Source organism: Cyrtonyx montezumae, unplaced genomic scaffold (genome assembly GCF_038088225.1).
Source record: "Cyrtonyx montezumae isolate F1298 unplaced genomic scaffold, pur_monq_1.0 scaffold_13, whole genome shotgun sequence".
NCBI classification, from domain to species: domain Eukaryota; kingdom Metazoa; phylum Chordata; class Aves; order Galliformes; family Odontophoridae; genus Cyrtonyx; species Cyrtonyx montezumae.
The window spans coordinates 19,498,864-19,512,388 of NW_027071859.1; the positions used below are offsets into that span (position 1 = coordinate 19,498,864).

Consider the following 13,525-nt stretch of genomic DNA (forward strand, 5'->3'; position numbering starts at 1 on the left):
AGACCAGTAGCGATAGAAAATCCAAGAGGGTCACAGGAACACAATCTTTGAGACCTCACAGAGCAAAGTATGTAGTTTTATGTGATATGGCATTTATTTTAGGTGTTTGCTCATCTCTCAAGGAAACCAACGCATTGGAAATGTGTAACAGTTTTAAATGGAGCCAGAGCAGAGCTGCAATTTACAGCAGCTGAGGTCTGCTGAAAGTCCTCAGTCTCCTGTATAACTTCAGTCATTCATATCTTACTAGACACTCAGATTTATATTTATTGAATACTTTCTATGTCACCGTTGGATAAATAACCAAACTGATATTTTAAAGGGAGTTCTAAATACTCACATCTTCTTAGAGCCTATGTATCTGTAATTTCTGGAGATCTGTGCCAAGTGCCTTAAAGGCTCAGATTCATCCCCTGTAATCAAGTTTCAAAAGGGTCTGTTTGTTTTGAAAGGAAGGGAAGGTCACATGCCCCTACAGTTGTGTAATGGTCTTTGCTATGATCACTTTAACAGAAGACAGCGTATGGCAGAGTTTGCCTCAGCTCCAAGACAACTCTGCTAGTGTTACAACTCCAAAGGAGAACATAGGAGCTCAGCTGTCACTCCTGATGCTCTTGAGGGCTTGAGCTTGAAATCATCTAAATAGTTCTGCTTTTCTGCAGCTTCAATTGCAGTTTTGATGTAGAGGTACAGGTTGGGGTGGGAAGAGCCCTTTGCTTGACTGATCCTGCTATCTCTTAGCATACTGCTCAGACTGCCTGGTAGTTCAGGGAGTCAGTAACATCTGTCAGAGCAAATTTGCATCATTCTGTAAAAGGCTTCTATTGAGATGGAGAGCTAAACTACCAGGATTTGACTGTGAAAAACATCATCATTTTTGAGTAAGACACAAAGTAACATAGAGATGTAAAAAACAGCCTGAGAAATACCTAGCCAGCAGGTTAACTTTTTCTTTCTTTAGTGATGTACTTACCTGTCACAGCTATTGTAAATCACCATTATGAATAGATAGTTTCAGAATCACAAGCAGTATTATGTCATTGATGTCTGAAACAAGCACGAGTGTGAATTGTATAAGATGTTGTCTAAAAGCATAACAATTCCTCATCAGAAACCTTTTTACTCTGTTAAAAATATATTAAAGAAGCTAATAATAGCAAAGTGTTTATATAAAACTTTTTATTAGGGGAAATCAGGGAAAATAGAAATAAATCATAAAAAGGCCTTATTTTTAGAGCTTGTATGCTGGTGTTTCAGTGCAAGTCTATCCTAGCCTGGAAAATGATGCTGAGTCTGGTGTTGCTCTTGAGGAAGGAGTTGGGTTGATTACTTTTTCCTTAAATAACCTGGATGATAAAATCATGAATGTAGTTTTTAGCTTATTGTCAGTGTCATGATAACAAGAAGTGGGAGGGAGTGAAAGTATTTTGAAGTATAGCATTAACTTTCAAAATGAGTAGAACACTTGGAGAAGTAATCTGAAGAAATAAAGAGGGTGATAGTAATTAGGACACGTGCGTGGTATTCTCTGGCAGAGTTAAGTACCTTCACAAGTACAGACTGAGGAGGTGATTGAGTAGAAAGTCCATAAAAGCAATTTTTAAGCAAACAGCAAGGTAAGAATTGGTTAAAAATGTGATATTGTTACAAACAGCAAATAACCAATAGAATGAACACAAATAAGGTTCAGAGGAGGTATTCATTATGTAGTGTTTTACATAGTATTTTATAGATTGGCTAGAACAGGGTGTTCGGTTTACAAAGTTCTGCACTTTCAAATATATGGAGTTGATAGAGAGATGCCAGTTGTAAAAACAGCAGTCATAAGCAAGTATTTTAAAAAACTTACTTTAAAAGTTTAAAACAAGATTTAGCAAAGTAATTGAATGAACTAGTGATGGTGTTTGCTGAGCCTAGTGAAGAGACTCGGGGGGGGTTGTGACATATCGCAACCTTACTTGTGAAAGGACACTATAGAAGGGAAGGTTTGCTGATGGTTAAGATGAAAATGCTGGGTCAGGGATGACGTTAGGTTGGATGTCTGGGGAAGAAAAAGTGATGAAGTTTGAAGCTCTGTGAAGCTTTTGAACAGATCAGGTGGATAATTCGTACTCTTTAGATTTTAATGTATTTAGGAGTGGACAAAGAATGTGCTAGGAATGACACACACACAGTTGACCCTACACACTGGAAGCTGGATGGGCCAGATTGACTTCTTGACTTCTTTTCTGACATTGTGATATCCTTAAATGATTTCTTTAGTTAATTGTAGATTAAAAAAGATTGAGTCAGGCATATCTTTTTAACGTTAACTGTCTTTTGTTTCTGTTTGTTTGTTTGAAGATCGAATGTGCTGCTTATAATCCTGAACTGTACCTCTCTGGAGAAATGGAATCAGATTCCTGTTCCATGGAGCATGGTTTTCTATGGGTAAGTTTAGTCTTTGAGAGAGGTTTGTCTCCTCTTTTTGGAGTTGTTTTTTGTTTTTTGTTCTGACAATCAGCAGCATATGGATCTGAAATTATTATTTCTGTTATTTCTGTTTATTTTATTTAAGGGGACTTCTGTAGAGGATAACTAGTAAGTTTGTCTGTTTGATCTCACTGTACTCAGTGTGTGTGTGTGGTTGTTAGTGTTGCACGGAATGAATTGAGCACTGTTGGACATGTTATGTGCTGCATAAAGCTGTATGAGCTCACTGTCCTTTTGTCTGCATCCATGTTTGAAAAATGTTTTAGGTATAAGAAATCTGTTTAAGCATTTAAATAAGAAAATAATATTCTAGCACGCTATTATGACCTAAATGTGCTGAAATTGTAAAGAACAAGGTGACATCACCAATTTTTATTTTGTTTTTTCAAATGCTAAAGATTTCAGTAGGTTTTCTTGTTACTACAAAACCGAGATTTTGAAGGACAACATTTTGGAACCCTTGAGAGTTAAAGGTTAAAAATAGTTCTTGTCTTTTTCAGTGGTGGTCATTTTCAGGTTGACTTGTGTAATTGCTTTTTGGCTCCATTATTTGAAAGCAGTCAATACATGCAATACATTCTACATGTACATGTCAGGATAGGCCATTTCTTCTTTCAAAAAAAACCCAAACAGTTTCTGTGAGCATACAGGGGAATTCTGTGTTCTTAAGTCATGTTTTAAAACATATTATGAGCTGGATCATTTTCTTGTTCAACTTGAGATGCACTCTTCAACTCTACAGTATTTCTCCACATTAATGAGGCTCCTGCTGGAGATGGTCATCAGTCTTTGTCTATTTGTTTTTATTTTTATTTTTTCTCTTTCCAATTCAGATTGGCAGTTGTACAAATCAGATGGGCCAGATTGCAATAGTGTCATTTCAGAGCTCTGGCCCTAAGGTTATTGAGTGCTTCAATGTGGAATCACGGATTCTCTGCATGGTCTACATACCAGAAGAAGAGAAAATGAAAGAGATAAATGTGTCTCTCAACTCTGAAAATGTTCCTACAAAAGCTTCTAATGTACCTACTATTTGCCTTGGCATGGAAGAAGGAAGGTGATTCTCATTTTTAGCATACTGTGTGTGATTTATTCATTAGCTTTTTTATAAATATTATTTTTACAATGTTGCAGCAATTTTTTTAAGTATTGGAAAGTTTTATAAATGGCATAAGTGTTAAATGAGGAGCACATTGACCTCTAACAGTGTGATGTTGTTCGGGATCTGGCATGCAAGTAAATACCATTGCTGTTTACTGTTGATATGAGTTACTTTGCTTTGGTTGAATGGATGACCTTACTGAGTCATGACTCAATTGAAGAAGCTGTGTTTTCTGAAACTGTGGCTCAGTAAGTGAACAAATCTTGCTTTGACTCATGAAGACATCAGTATGCAACAATATGCAGTTTCTATAGGGCTTTCTGACTGGTACAAGTGAAGGAGAAATAATATCTGTGTAAGGAAAATGCTGTGTTTCCAACAATTCCAAAGTCTGCTTGCACTAATGCCTTTGTGTGTGAGGTGCAATCAATTCCAGATTTAATTATTCAGTATTGCTAACATACCCATGGTGACAATCTGTAGGAATTATGGGAATTTTAAGTGCAGTTGATGTCTGATTGTGTTTCTTTAATTCTCCCTAGTTCTATGGGTAATACTTAATCTGTTTTGTTCTTTCTAACCAGTGAGAAGTTTTGGACAGTTGTAAAAGGAACTTTACAGCATGATTCTTCCTATGTTTCTTTGGTGAATAAATGCTTCTCCATTTTATTTCCCTATACTTCCAGTGCCTTTGTTAAGTAATTGCAGATGATCTACTTAAATATTTTGAAGGGTCAAGAGAGTTCTTTCCATATTTGTCTTCCTATAAATGGAAGAAAATATTTTTCCCCACTATTTTTTTTACAAATCTCTTTAGTAAATAATCTACTAAGAATTTTGCAGATTTATTTTTTTTCTTGTTTCTTTTTGTAGTATTTCTATTTACAAAAGTTGCCAAGGCTCAAAGAAAATTCGACTTCAACACTTCTTCACTCCTGAAAAATCAACTGTCATGAGCTTAACATATATGTCGCAATACTTGTTTGCTGGCTTGGTAAATGGAAACATTGCAATCTACACAAAAGCAGAAGGTAATGTAGTGATATGATTCAATAACATCCTGAGGAACTTGCATGTCAGTATATTTTGGCAGAAATAGTTTTCCGTGATTATATTTTCCCTCTCTGTACAAGTTCTGTAAGCTTACTTACGGTTACAGGGGAAAAAAAGATGATTCTGAATTATTTTAGTTTAACACTTTCATTTCTCATTTTGAAAGATACTAGATAATTTGATGCTGTTCTCTTTTTTTTATTTCCTGCTGCAAAATGCATTTTATGAGATCTGATCTGTGCCCCAGTTTAAACACATTTGTCTTTAATATCACAGAAGTTCAGAAATGTACGTGATAATAGGCAGTTTACTCTGTTTTACATAACACTATGTTACTTCCACTCCCTGAGTAGAGTGTCTCTGAATGCAAATTCCCTATGGGTAGAGTTTTCTGTGTATCTCATGTGAAACGATGACTCAATTTTTATTTAACAGATATGAATGTTTATTATGTGTGCATCTCGTCTATTTCATAGTAGAACTCCTTTGTCATTGCAAGTTACTTCCTGTCTAGCTAAGTAATTGGATGAAATAATCTAAGTAAAGGAAAATCACAGATAATGCTTCTGAACCAGACTTGGGCTTCTTCAGAGCTGGTGTGTGTGCTTGTCTGTGCTCTTCGTAATGTCCCATGAACTTTCCCACAGTACTGCATACATCTGCACGCCAGCTCAAAAGCAGTGGGGTTTTGCTCAGTCTAAAACAAGGATTTCTAGGAGGCTCTAAGTAAAATGTTTGCACAGAGTCATCTTGTGAAGGGCAAAGCTGGCACTAGTGTCCAGTGAATCTGTGCCAGCCTCCGAGTGGAAAGGCAGGTTCAGTGTCTGACATCTGTGGAACAGTGTATCACAGTAGGTAACACAAGTCATGAAGATTTGGCTTGGTACAATGTATGGAGTTTTTCCTGTTGCTGTTTTGTTTTTTTCTCCAAGCTATGAAGAATCTGAAAGATGTGTTGGGAAGGAGATTTTCCTTCACCAGTTGCCATCTTCAATGCAGTGGGTTTCCTCTTGAGATGTCTGAAATGATGTCTGAAATCAGACATTACATGTTAGACTCTTTTTTTTTCCCACTAAATAGCAAATCTCTCCTTGTTTTGGAGGTACAGAAGACCTTGATCCCACTCTCACAGCATCATTTTTGGTGTTTCAGTTTCTGTATGTACCTGTCTGGGGTAGAAAGTTGAACTGCCATCTTCTCTGAAAGGGATGAGTGCAGTTGCTGTCACTCGACTCGTATGAAAAGGACCACTTGAAAAAGATGAGTGGCATCCTTAGCAGCATAGGTAAGAAAGGATGCATGGGCTTGCGTATCTGCAGAGGCAGTTAAGAGTGGAATGGAGCTGTTAATCAGACAGAATTATATTATAAGCAGGGGGTTATGTTGTATTCGTGAGGGTCATAGCGTCCTCTTCCTCTAAGAGAGGATTCTGTGCAGCTGAATATTCTAGGAACTCATCACATTCTGCTTCAGGATAGCTGAAGCTCTGAGATTGGAAACTGTCTTTTGTTGTTGTTATTTCTTTTTCTGACTCATTCTGTAATGTTTTCCTTCGCAGTTTGGTTTGTGTTTGTATTTCAGTCTCCCATGCCTCTTAAAAGTAGTGCAGCGCAGAGAGATGGTGGAGTCTCCTTCTCTGGAGAAGTTCAGGACACACCTGGATGCCTACCTGTGCAACCTGGGCTAGGAGCTGCTTTGGCAGGGGTTTGGACTCCGTGATCTCTGGAGGTCCCTTCCAACCCCTACAGTTCTGTCATTCTGTGAAATCAACTGCTCCCATATTAGCATCTGTATTCCTTATGGCTTGCTGTGGTCACGTGATCGTTCAGCCCTGAAGGGGTGTTTTTATGAGCACTGACCTATTTTGCCAGACAAAGGAATCTGAGCAGTTAAATAGGATGGACAGAGAATGCAGACTAAGAGGAGCTTTGTTTAATTCATCAGTGTTGTCTTCTTTTCTACAGAAGGAGTTACATTCCAACCATATATGAACCAACTTGTTTTTTGGTCTGTCATAGTAAGGGAGATTAAGGAAAGATTTAAAAGTGAAAGTGAAATATAGCCAACTGCATTACTGGACATCCTGATATGAAGCCTACATTCAGAGATGGACAAATGCTGTGTGATACACAGGTAAATTAGCTGTGCAGCCTTTTGTGTTACTCTATGAATAAAAGGGAGTAAGTAATCTTCAGGGTGAAACCTGCCAGCTTCTATTACATCTGTGATCCATGTTTCTTTCTCTTGTAGGGAAAGAAAAATAAAATAAAAAACATGTAGGGATCAGTTCATTCACTGACGTTCTGTGCCCGTATGTACAAAGATCCATGACTTCTGTTATTCAGTGTTCAGTACCAAAATAACTCTACTTGTTCATGTCTTCTTTAGATGGCTTATTACGTGTGAGCAACCAGCTTGTTTAGAAATGGCAAGTGTCTTCTGACTTTCTTCATAAGAGAGCTTTGTTCGGTTGATACCACCCAGAGTGCTCTCTGGCTACAGGGAAGCTTTCTCTTGAAGTAGTTTAAAGTGGATAGTAAGAAACACGTATGGTAAACTGAGGAGCACCTGCTGTGTTAGTGAGAGAGAGGAGGATTCACACTGTGGCTCCCTCCATTGAGGAGGGCAATCCATGTTTACTCAGGCAACTCTGTATTGGTGTGCTTTTACTTAGGAGTTAAAAAAGGTTTGAACCCGAATGTATTCAAACAAATTAGAAGGCAAAGTTAATGGGCACTGATATCTTAAAATCTGTGCAGTTCCTAAATGTGAGCTAACGTGGGTGATCATTGAAAATAGCAGAGGGGAAATAGAATGTAGGTTCAACTAACTATGATCAACCAGTATGTTGATCCTAGAAATACGGCCTTAATAATTATCTCTGATAATCCTTAATGTTTTTTGAGTGAGAAAACTAATTGGAGGAGCCAGAAAACTGCTAGTGCATTAAATGTTCATATAAGAATGGTGATGTGATGTGGGCTGTAAAGTTTATATGACGCTTTGCATTTGAGAACTTGTTTCCAGGGCTAGTAACTATGTAGTTATTCTGAAATATTGTGCATGCAATCATTAGGAATATGTCCAGGAAAAACTCGTGCAAATGAAGTTAAGGAGAAAGTACACTGTATTGTCTCTGTTTAACAAAAACCCATTTGTGATGGTTGGAGACAGCCCAGCAGATGTGTTTTCTGAGTGACATAATAGCAAAAAAGGTCAGCACGTGTTTGACTTCCATTCACAAAAGTATCTTAGGATAAGGAAATCACAGTCTTTATGATATATACATGTATTGTTCCTGGTATACTATTGTCAGTTCCAGGTACTTCCTTTCTTTGTGACAGTGATATACATTTCTTTCCCCATAACGTTCCTATAAAGAATATGAAGAGAAACAGGAAAAAGAATTAAAAATCAGAATGATTGTGACAAAGTCTATAACATATTACTTGTAACATTACTGGTAATGTATCAGTCATTTCAGAAAGAATTCGGTTAAGATGAGAGAACAGATGCAATAGAAAGGCTTGTGCCTTTGATTACAGTGCCTAATTTCTAGGCACACAATTGCAGTCTTGTAGCCTCTCACTTACGTGTGCTATACTTGCAGCAAACCCTTGTGTGCTCAGCACAACCAGTGTAATTCACAGCTCTTGGCATGCTCTGGGATGCTTCCGCTCTGCTCAGCACTGATGAACCTCAGTGAAAGGCAGACATGGAACTGCAGGAAAGAGTCCAGTAAAGGGTATGGAGATGAGGAGAGTTGAGAATTTTCAGCCTGGAGAACAGAAGGTTCAGAGGGAATGGTACCAATTTATATAAATACCTGAAGGTAATGTGCAAAGAGAATGTAGCCAGGCTCTTTTCAGTGATGCCCAGGGACAGGACAAGAAGCAAGAGGCAAGTGAATGCCTAAGCATCAATAAACTCCCTATTACTTTGTGTGTGATGAAACACTGTCACAGGTTGCCCAGAGAGCCTGTGGAGTCTCTGCACTGGAGAGCTTCCAAAGCCACCTGGACGTGGTCCTGGGTACCCTGCTCTGGCTGTCCCTGCTTGAGCAGGGGCTGAGCTACACATGCTCCCACCTCATTCTCTGAGTAATGTCCACACGAGCAATTCCAATGAGGAACTGAAACACAGCATTTATTAATGTCATCCTTCTTCCATGTGCTGCTGAGCTCTAGAGGAGTGCCAGTCTCCACTTGTGATTCACAGTGCAAAGCCTGCATCTATAATCAGTTTCTTAACCCAAGGATTATTTTTTTTCCTTCTTTTTTTTTTTTTAATAAAAAAAAAAAGCAAGATAGGAGGAAGAAGACATGCAGTCTCTCATTGCACAGTATCCCAGTGGCTAAGGCACTAGACTCCCAACTGAAGAAATCTCTATTTTATCAAATGATTATTTAATACATAACCTCTGGCTCTGTTGCCCTTTCACACCTGGACTTTTAGTATGTTTCTTGAAAGGCTTTGACATGAAGAAGTGACTGGGAGCGTTGCCAATTCCATTTTGAGTGGCCCTCACCCAGGTGACTCGAGGTCTCTTCTGCAAGTCAGAAGATGCTTGATTTGAGTTGTCTTTTGCCATAAAGAGAACAGAGTTCACACATCCATAAGAGGAGGCGTCTTAATGTATTTTAATGAGAGCAGTGTTTGCCAGTAGATTTTTCAGAGCCTGTGTGTATATGCTGCTAGGCTATGGCCCTAAGGTTTAAGAAATGAATGAAAGCTCAGCTTTGAGAATTATAATTGACTTTAAATGTGCTATGAGAACTACAATGGAGTTAGTCTGGGCTATGCACAGGGCAGAATTTTACATTCTTTAGGTGGACTGTACTGGTAACAAACAAAGGCAGCTCTGAAGTTAATTGAGAGCTTTGGTGACTTAGCTGTCTATGGAGGCCTCAGGACACTCATCAGTGATGCACTGAGAGGATTAAAAGTGAGGAAAAGGAACAAAATTAGAAGGAAGCGTAAAACATTTAAGAGAGGGCAGATAATTTCATTAGCAAGATGGATGTCTTCCAAAGTTGAAGAATGTACGTGTACTTTGACAAATGCCAGTGAGGGTGAGCATGTGGAAAGATATCAGACTTCAGGGCTTGGGTTGGGTTTGTGCACTGTCATGACCTGTCTGGAGAGTGCAGTTCTGGCATGTGATGATCAGCACTCGAAGTGGAGCTGATGTTCTGGTATTGCTATGAAAAGTAAGGAATTTTACTAAGCTGTTAGAGAAAAGCATGATACTGAAAAAGAAACTTTTGTCTTGACTATGTTATTGCTGTTAGCATCATTTCCTAATACTTGCTATGAGAAATATGCTGACACTATTTATATTGTTTGTATATTTCATGCTGGGGCTTCCAGAGCCTCTCCTACATGTTATTTTAGGTAGGGTGCTGTCAGTCACATAGCATGAAGAATTTATTTTACTTTTAGGAAGAATCAACTGCTTCATGTGTAGCATGGGACTTTCACCTTTATGCCTTGTTTAGAGCAGGCCTGGATCCTTCGGCTTCTTCCCATGCAATAAGAGATGTACTAATAAACTTTTTAGTTCTGTAGCTACGATCATACTCTTCAGTAGTGCTGTTTTATGTGCCATGTGATGGAAAAAATGTTTGTGCTCCACTGCACAAATTAACCAACAACTGCTGTTCCCAGGGCTGTGCTGGCAGCTCTGTCGAAGTCATCAATAGTGCTTCTGAACAAGAGAGGAAGTTACCAACAAAAAACCGTGTACAGTTCAGCTCTAGTGAAAGCATGAAAGAAGGGAAAGGTGATGCAAACTCTGAAAAGGCTTTCTGAGGAGGAAGATTGTATTTATCAGGTAATCTTGTGAAGACTTGGGAGCACCAGCAAAGACAAAAATATTAAACAATTTTAGAGATACGTTATGAGCATAGAATATCTTACTTTGATGCAACTTTGCAGCCTGATATGGACATTGCAGGATACTGTTCAGTGCTCGAATGTAAACTATGGCACAATGGAAAAATATAATTTTCAGAAGATGCATAAACAATGACATAGCATATATTGGTGTGTAGGTGCAATGGTGCTTAAAACTGTCCTCGCTTATTAATATTCATACAAGACACAAATATAAAAAAATAGAACGTACTGTTTATAGAGGCCCCTGTATTTCTTTTATGTATTTGACGCTGTACTCTGAATTTGTGGATGCCTCTCATTCTTGCAAATGCTTATTTCTGCAGTCCATACTGATGACTGTGTTCTTCTACAGTAATGTTTATGAAGATTACCTCAGACTGTCATGTCACCTTGTATGAGCTATTTATCTGTAAGAATAGATAGCTGCTTTGATGTGATCATTTTAATGTCTGAGTCCACTAAATCTCACAAATACAGTTATCTTTATGTGTAGTTAATACCTTCACAGGCTTTTCTCATAGAGTAGAAGGAAAATTCTTTTCCCCTGTTTCTTCCCATTTCCACAGGTGTCAGGCCTTGATCTTGTATTTGCTCAGGGGGCAACTTGTTTTTCTACATGCAGGCAATCCTCTGGAGATAGCATCTACGTTCTGCATATTGTCTCTTGATAGTATCTGTATGCTTACCTTGTAGGTAAGAGTTTGTAGCTTTTCAGTATACTACATGCAGGGAAGAACCAGAAAATCTACTTAAGATCTGATCACATCTATAAATATCTAAGGTGCAGGAGGCAAAGGGATGAGGCTGGACTCTTCTCAGCAGTGTGTGGTGATAGGATGAGAGGAAATGGCCACAAACTGAGGCATAGGAAGTTCCACACAAATGTAAGAACTTCTTCCCAGTGCAGTGACGGAGCAGTGGCACAGCTGCACAGAGAGGTGGTGGAGTCTCCTTCTCTGGAGACGTTCAAGACCCACCTGGATGCCTACCTGTGCAGCCTGGGCTAGGGAGCTGCTTTGGCAGGGGGTTGGACTCAGTGATCTCTGGAGGTCCCTTCCACCCCTACAGTTCAGTGATATTGTGATACTTTCAGTGAAATTGTGATACTCTTGCTTGCTTCTTTCTTCTTTTCTTTATTTCACTCTCTGAGTTAAAATATTTTTTTTTCACTCAGGTTTTAGAAGCAATGAAATTTGAATCGAAAGATAACATAAAGAAGCAAACATTAAACATGAAATCTGTGCAGGCAGGTATTGAATAGAGTCTGGTGAGACCTAGAGGGAGAGGCAGAGAGTGTGATTTAGACAATCTTGAAAGAATTTATGAACTAGATTCAGACTTTAAGTAATTTTGTTAATGGAGGGGAAAAAAAAGATTTGGTCAGCAGAGTAAAGTCCTGACCTTGCTTTTAGCTGGGAACTTGTGGTTAAAGCATTCACAGAATCGCATTGGATTACCAGGCTTAATCCCTTGCCTTGCTTGAGAGGATTAGTACCCATGCTTCCAGTTCTCAAGAGATTTCCATTTCCCTGGCCACTGCAAAATAAGGAGAGAGAAACACTGCTTGATTTCTCCTTCTGAAGTCATCCCACTTTGTATGACTAATTAAGCAGTAATTGTGGCAGGGACAAGAACACAGCTCATTTAAATACTGTCCTCATTACCAGATTAGAGACTCTTCCCCATGCCCTCTTTTTCCCTCGTCTGTCCCATATGCTGTCTGATCAGGAGGACAGTGATGTCTGCAGAAAGAAAGAAGTACAACAGGATGTCCTTATTACGTGGTGAGGGTTTGTGGGTAACACGACCCTGAACTTCAGATTTTTCCCTGTTTGATATCCAGTGGAATTGCCTTTTCTTTGCATAACGTTGTGGTAACAAAAAAGACTTCTGGTCTCAATCTTTTCCTATTCTTTTCCCATTCTGAAATATTAATACTAAGTTGGTTGGAAAGTGCTATACTGATGGTACCAACTGAAAATGGTGTTGTGAGAAGTGTATTTTGATACACATTTGTCAAATCCAAAATCTACATGTTGATGTTAGTCAGTGACATTGAACTCTGCCTTCTTACTTTGCAGAAAGTTGTTTTAGGAATTTTATTTCAAAATCAACATCCACCTGAAACTCATCAATCCTTTTCATTCAGACTGCTGCCAATGCTAGATAATGATTTCTAAAAAGACTACATCAAAACTAATAAAGTGGCTTTACATTTAGCTGAGGAGTTGCACAGGATTTGAGGGCGTTAAGATACACAATCAACAAATGCTTTAGGTGTAGAAAGTGTACCTATGTGAGAAAAAAATAACTTATTGCTTAGCATACTTGCTCTCTGTGCAAATGTACAGTCTTTGTCCTTCAGAAGAGGCAATAAGAATATATGGGAGTTTTGCTGTTTTCATCCCTGAAAAAGGAAATCTAGGGGTGCTACGTACTGGATGCAGCTGTAGCTTCTTTGCTCAGTATAACGTAGGCAGTGAGAACCAGGATAAACACACGTGTGCAGCTTCATTCTTGGAAGCCTTTGCACTTAACAGCATTCACAGGGTGTGGGCAGCCTGCACATAACAATTTAATTCGAGAGTAACGTGGTTGGCATCAAATGCAAACTTTTCCTCAAGTTACTTTATTACTTGTGGTGCACGTGAGTCATGGAGATTGAGTGACTGACATTGCTGGGAGAGCTCGCTGGCTAATAATTGGAAACACGCTTCTCCCTTGCAAACTGAAATTGTGAAAATGATTTTGACAGTCTGAAACTAAATGCCATTTTTCACAAAGATGCTTTGGAAACGCAGCCACATCCTGAGAGTGACTCAGCGAGGACTCTGTAACGCAGATTGCAGAAGCAATCACGAGTACTCCAGAGCACAGACATCATTATTGCTGTTACCACTGTTATTGTGAAGAAGTAAATTCAGTTCTTCTTCACCTAAGCAGATAGTAAAAGGTGGACTTGTTACACAGAAAAAAGTAGCACTGAAGTGCTTGCCTGAA

At 38.8% G+C, this 13,525-nt stretch overlaps 1 protein-coding gene across 5 annotated transcripts in view; it reads left to right on the top strand.

The window, feature by feature from the left end:
• Window positions 1-13,525, top strand: part of ARHGEF10 (Rho guanine nucleotide exchange factor 10) — a 108,094-nt gene that overhangs the window by 75,136 nt on the left and 19,433 nt on the right. For all 5 annotated transcript variants that reach the window (XM_065730771.1, XM_065730773.1, XM_065730774.1 and 2 more), the window contains 3 exons: window positions 2,344-2,430; window positions 3,306-3,529; window positions 4,448-4,605. In XM_065730771.1, coding sequence (XP_065586843.1) covers window positions 2,344-2,430; window positions 3,306-3,529; window positions 4,448-4,605 — 469 coding nt within the window. The remainder of the gene's footprint in view (window positions 1-2,343; window positions 2,431-3,305; window positions 3,530-4,447; window positions 4,606-13,525) is intronic.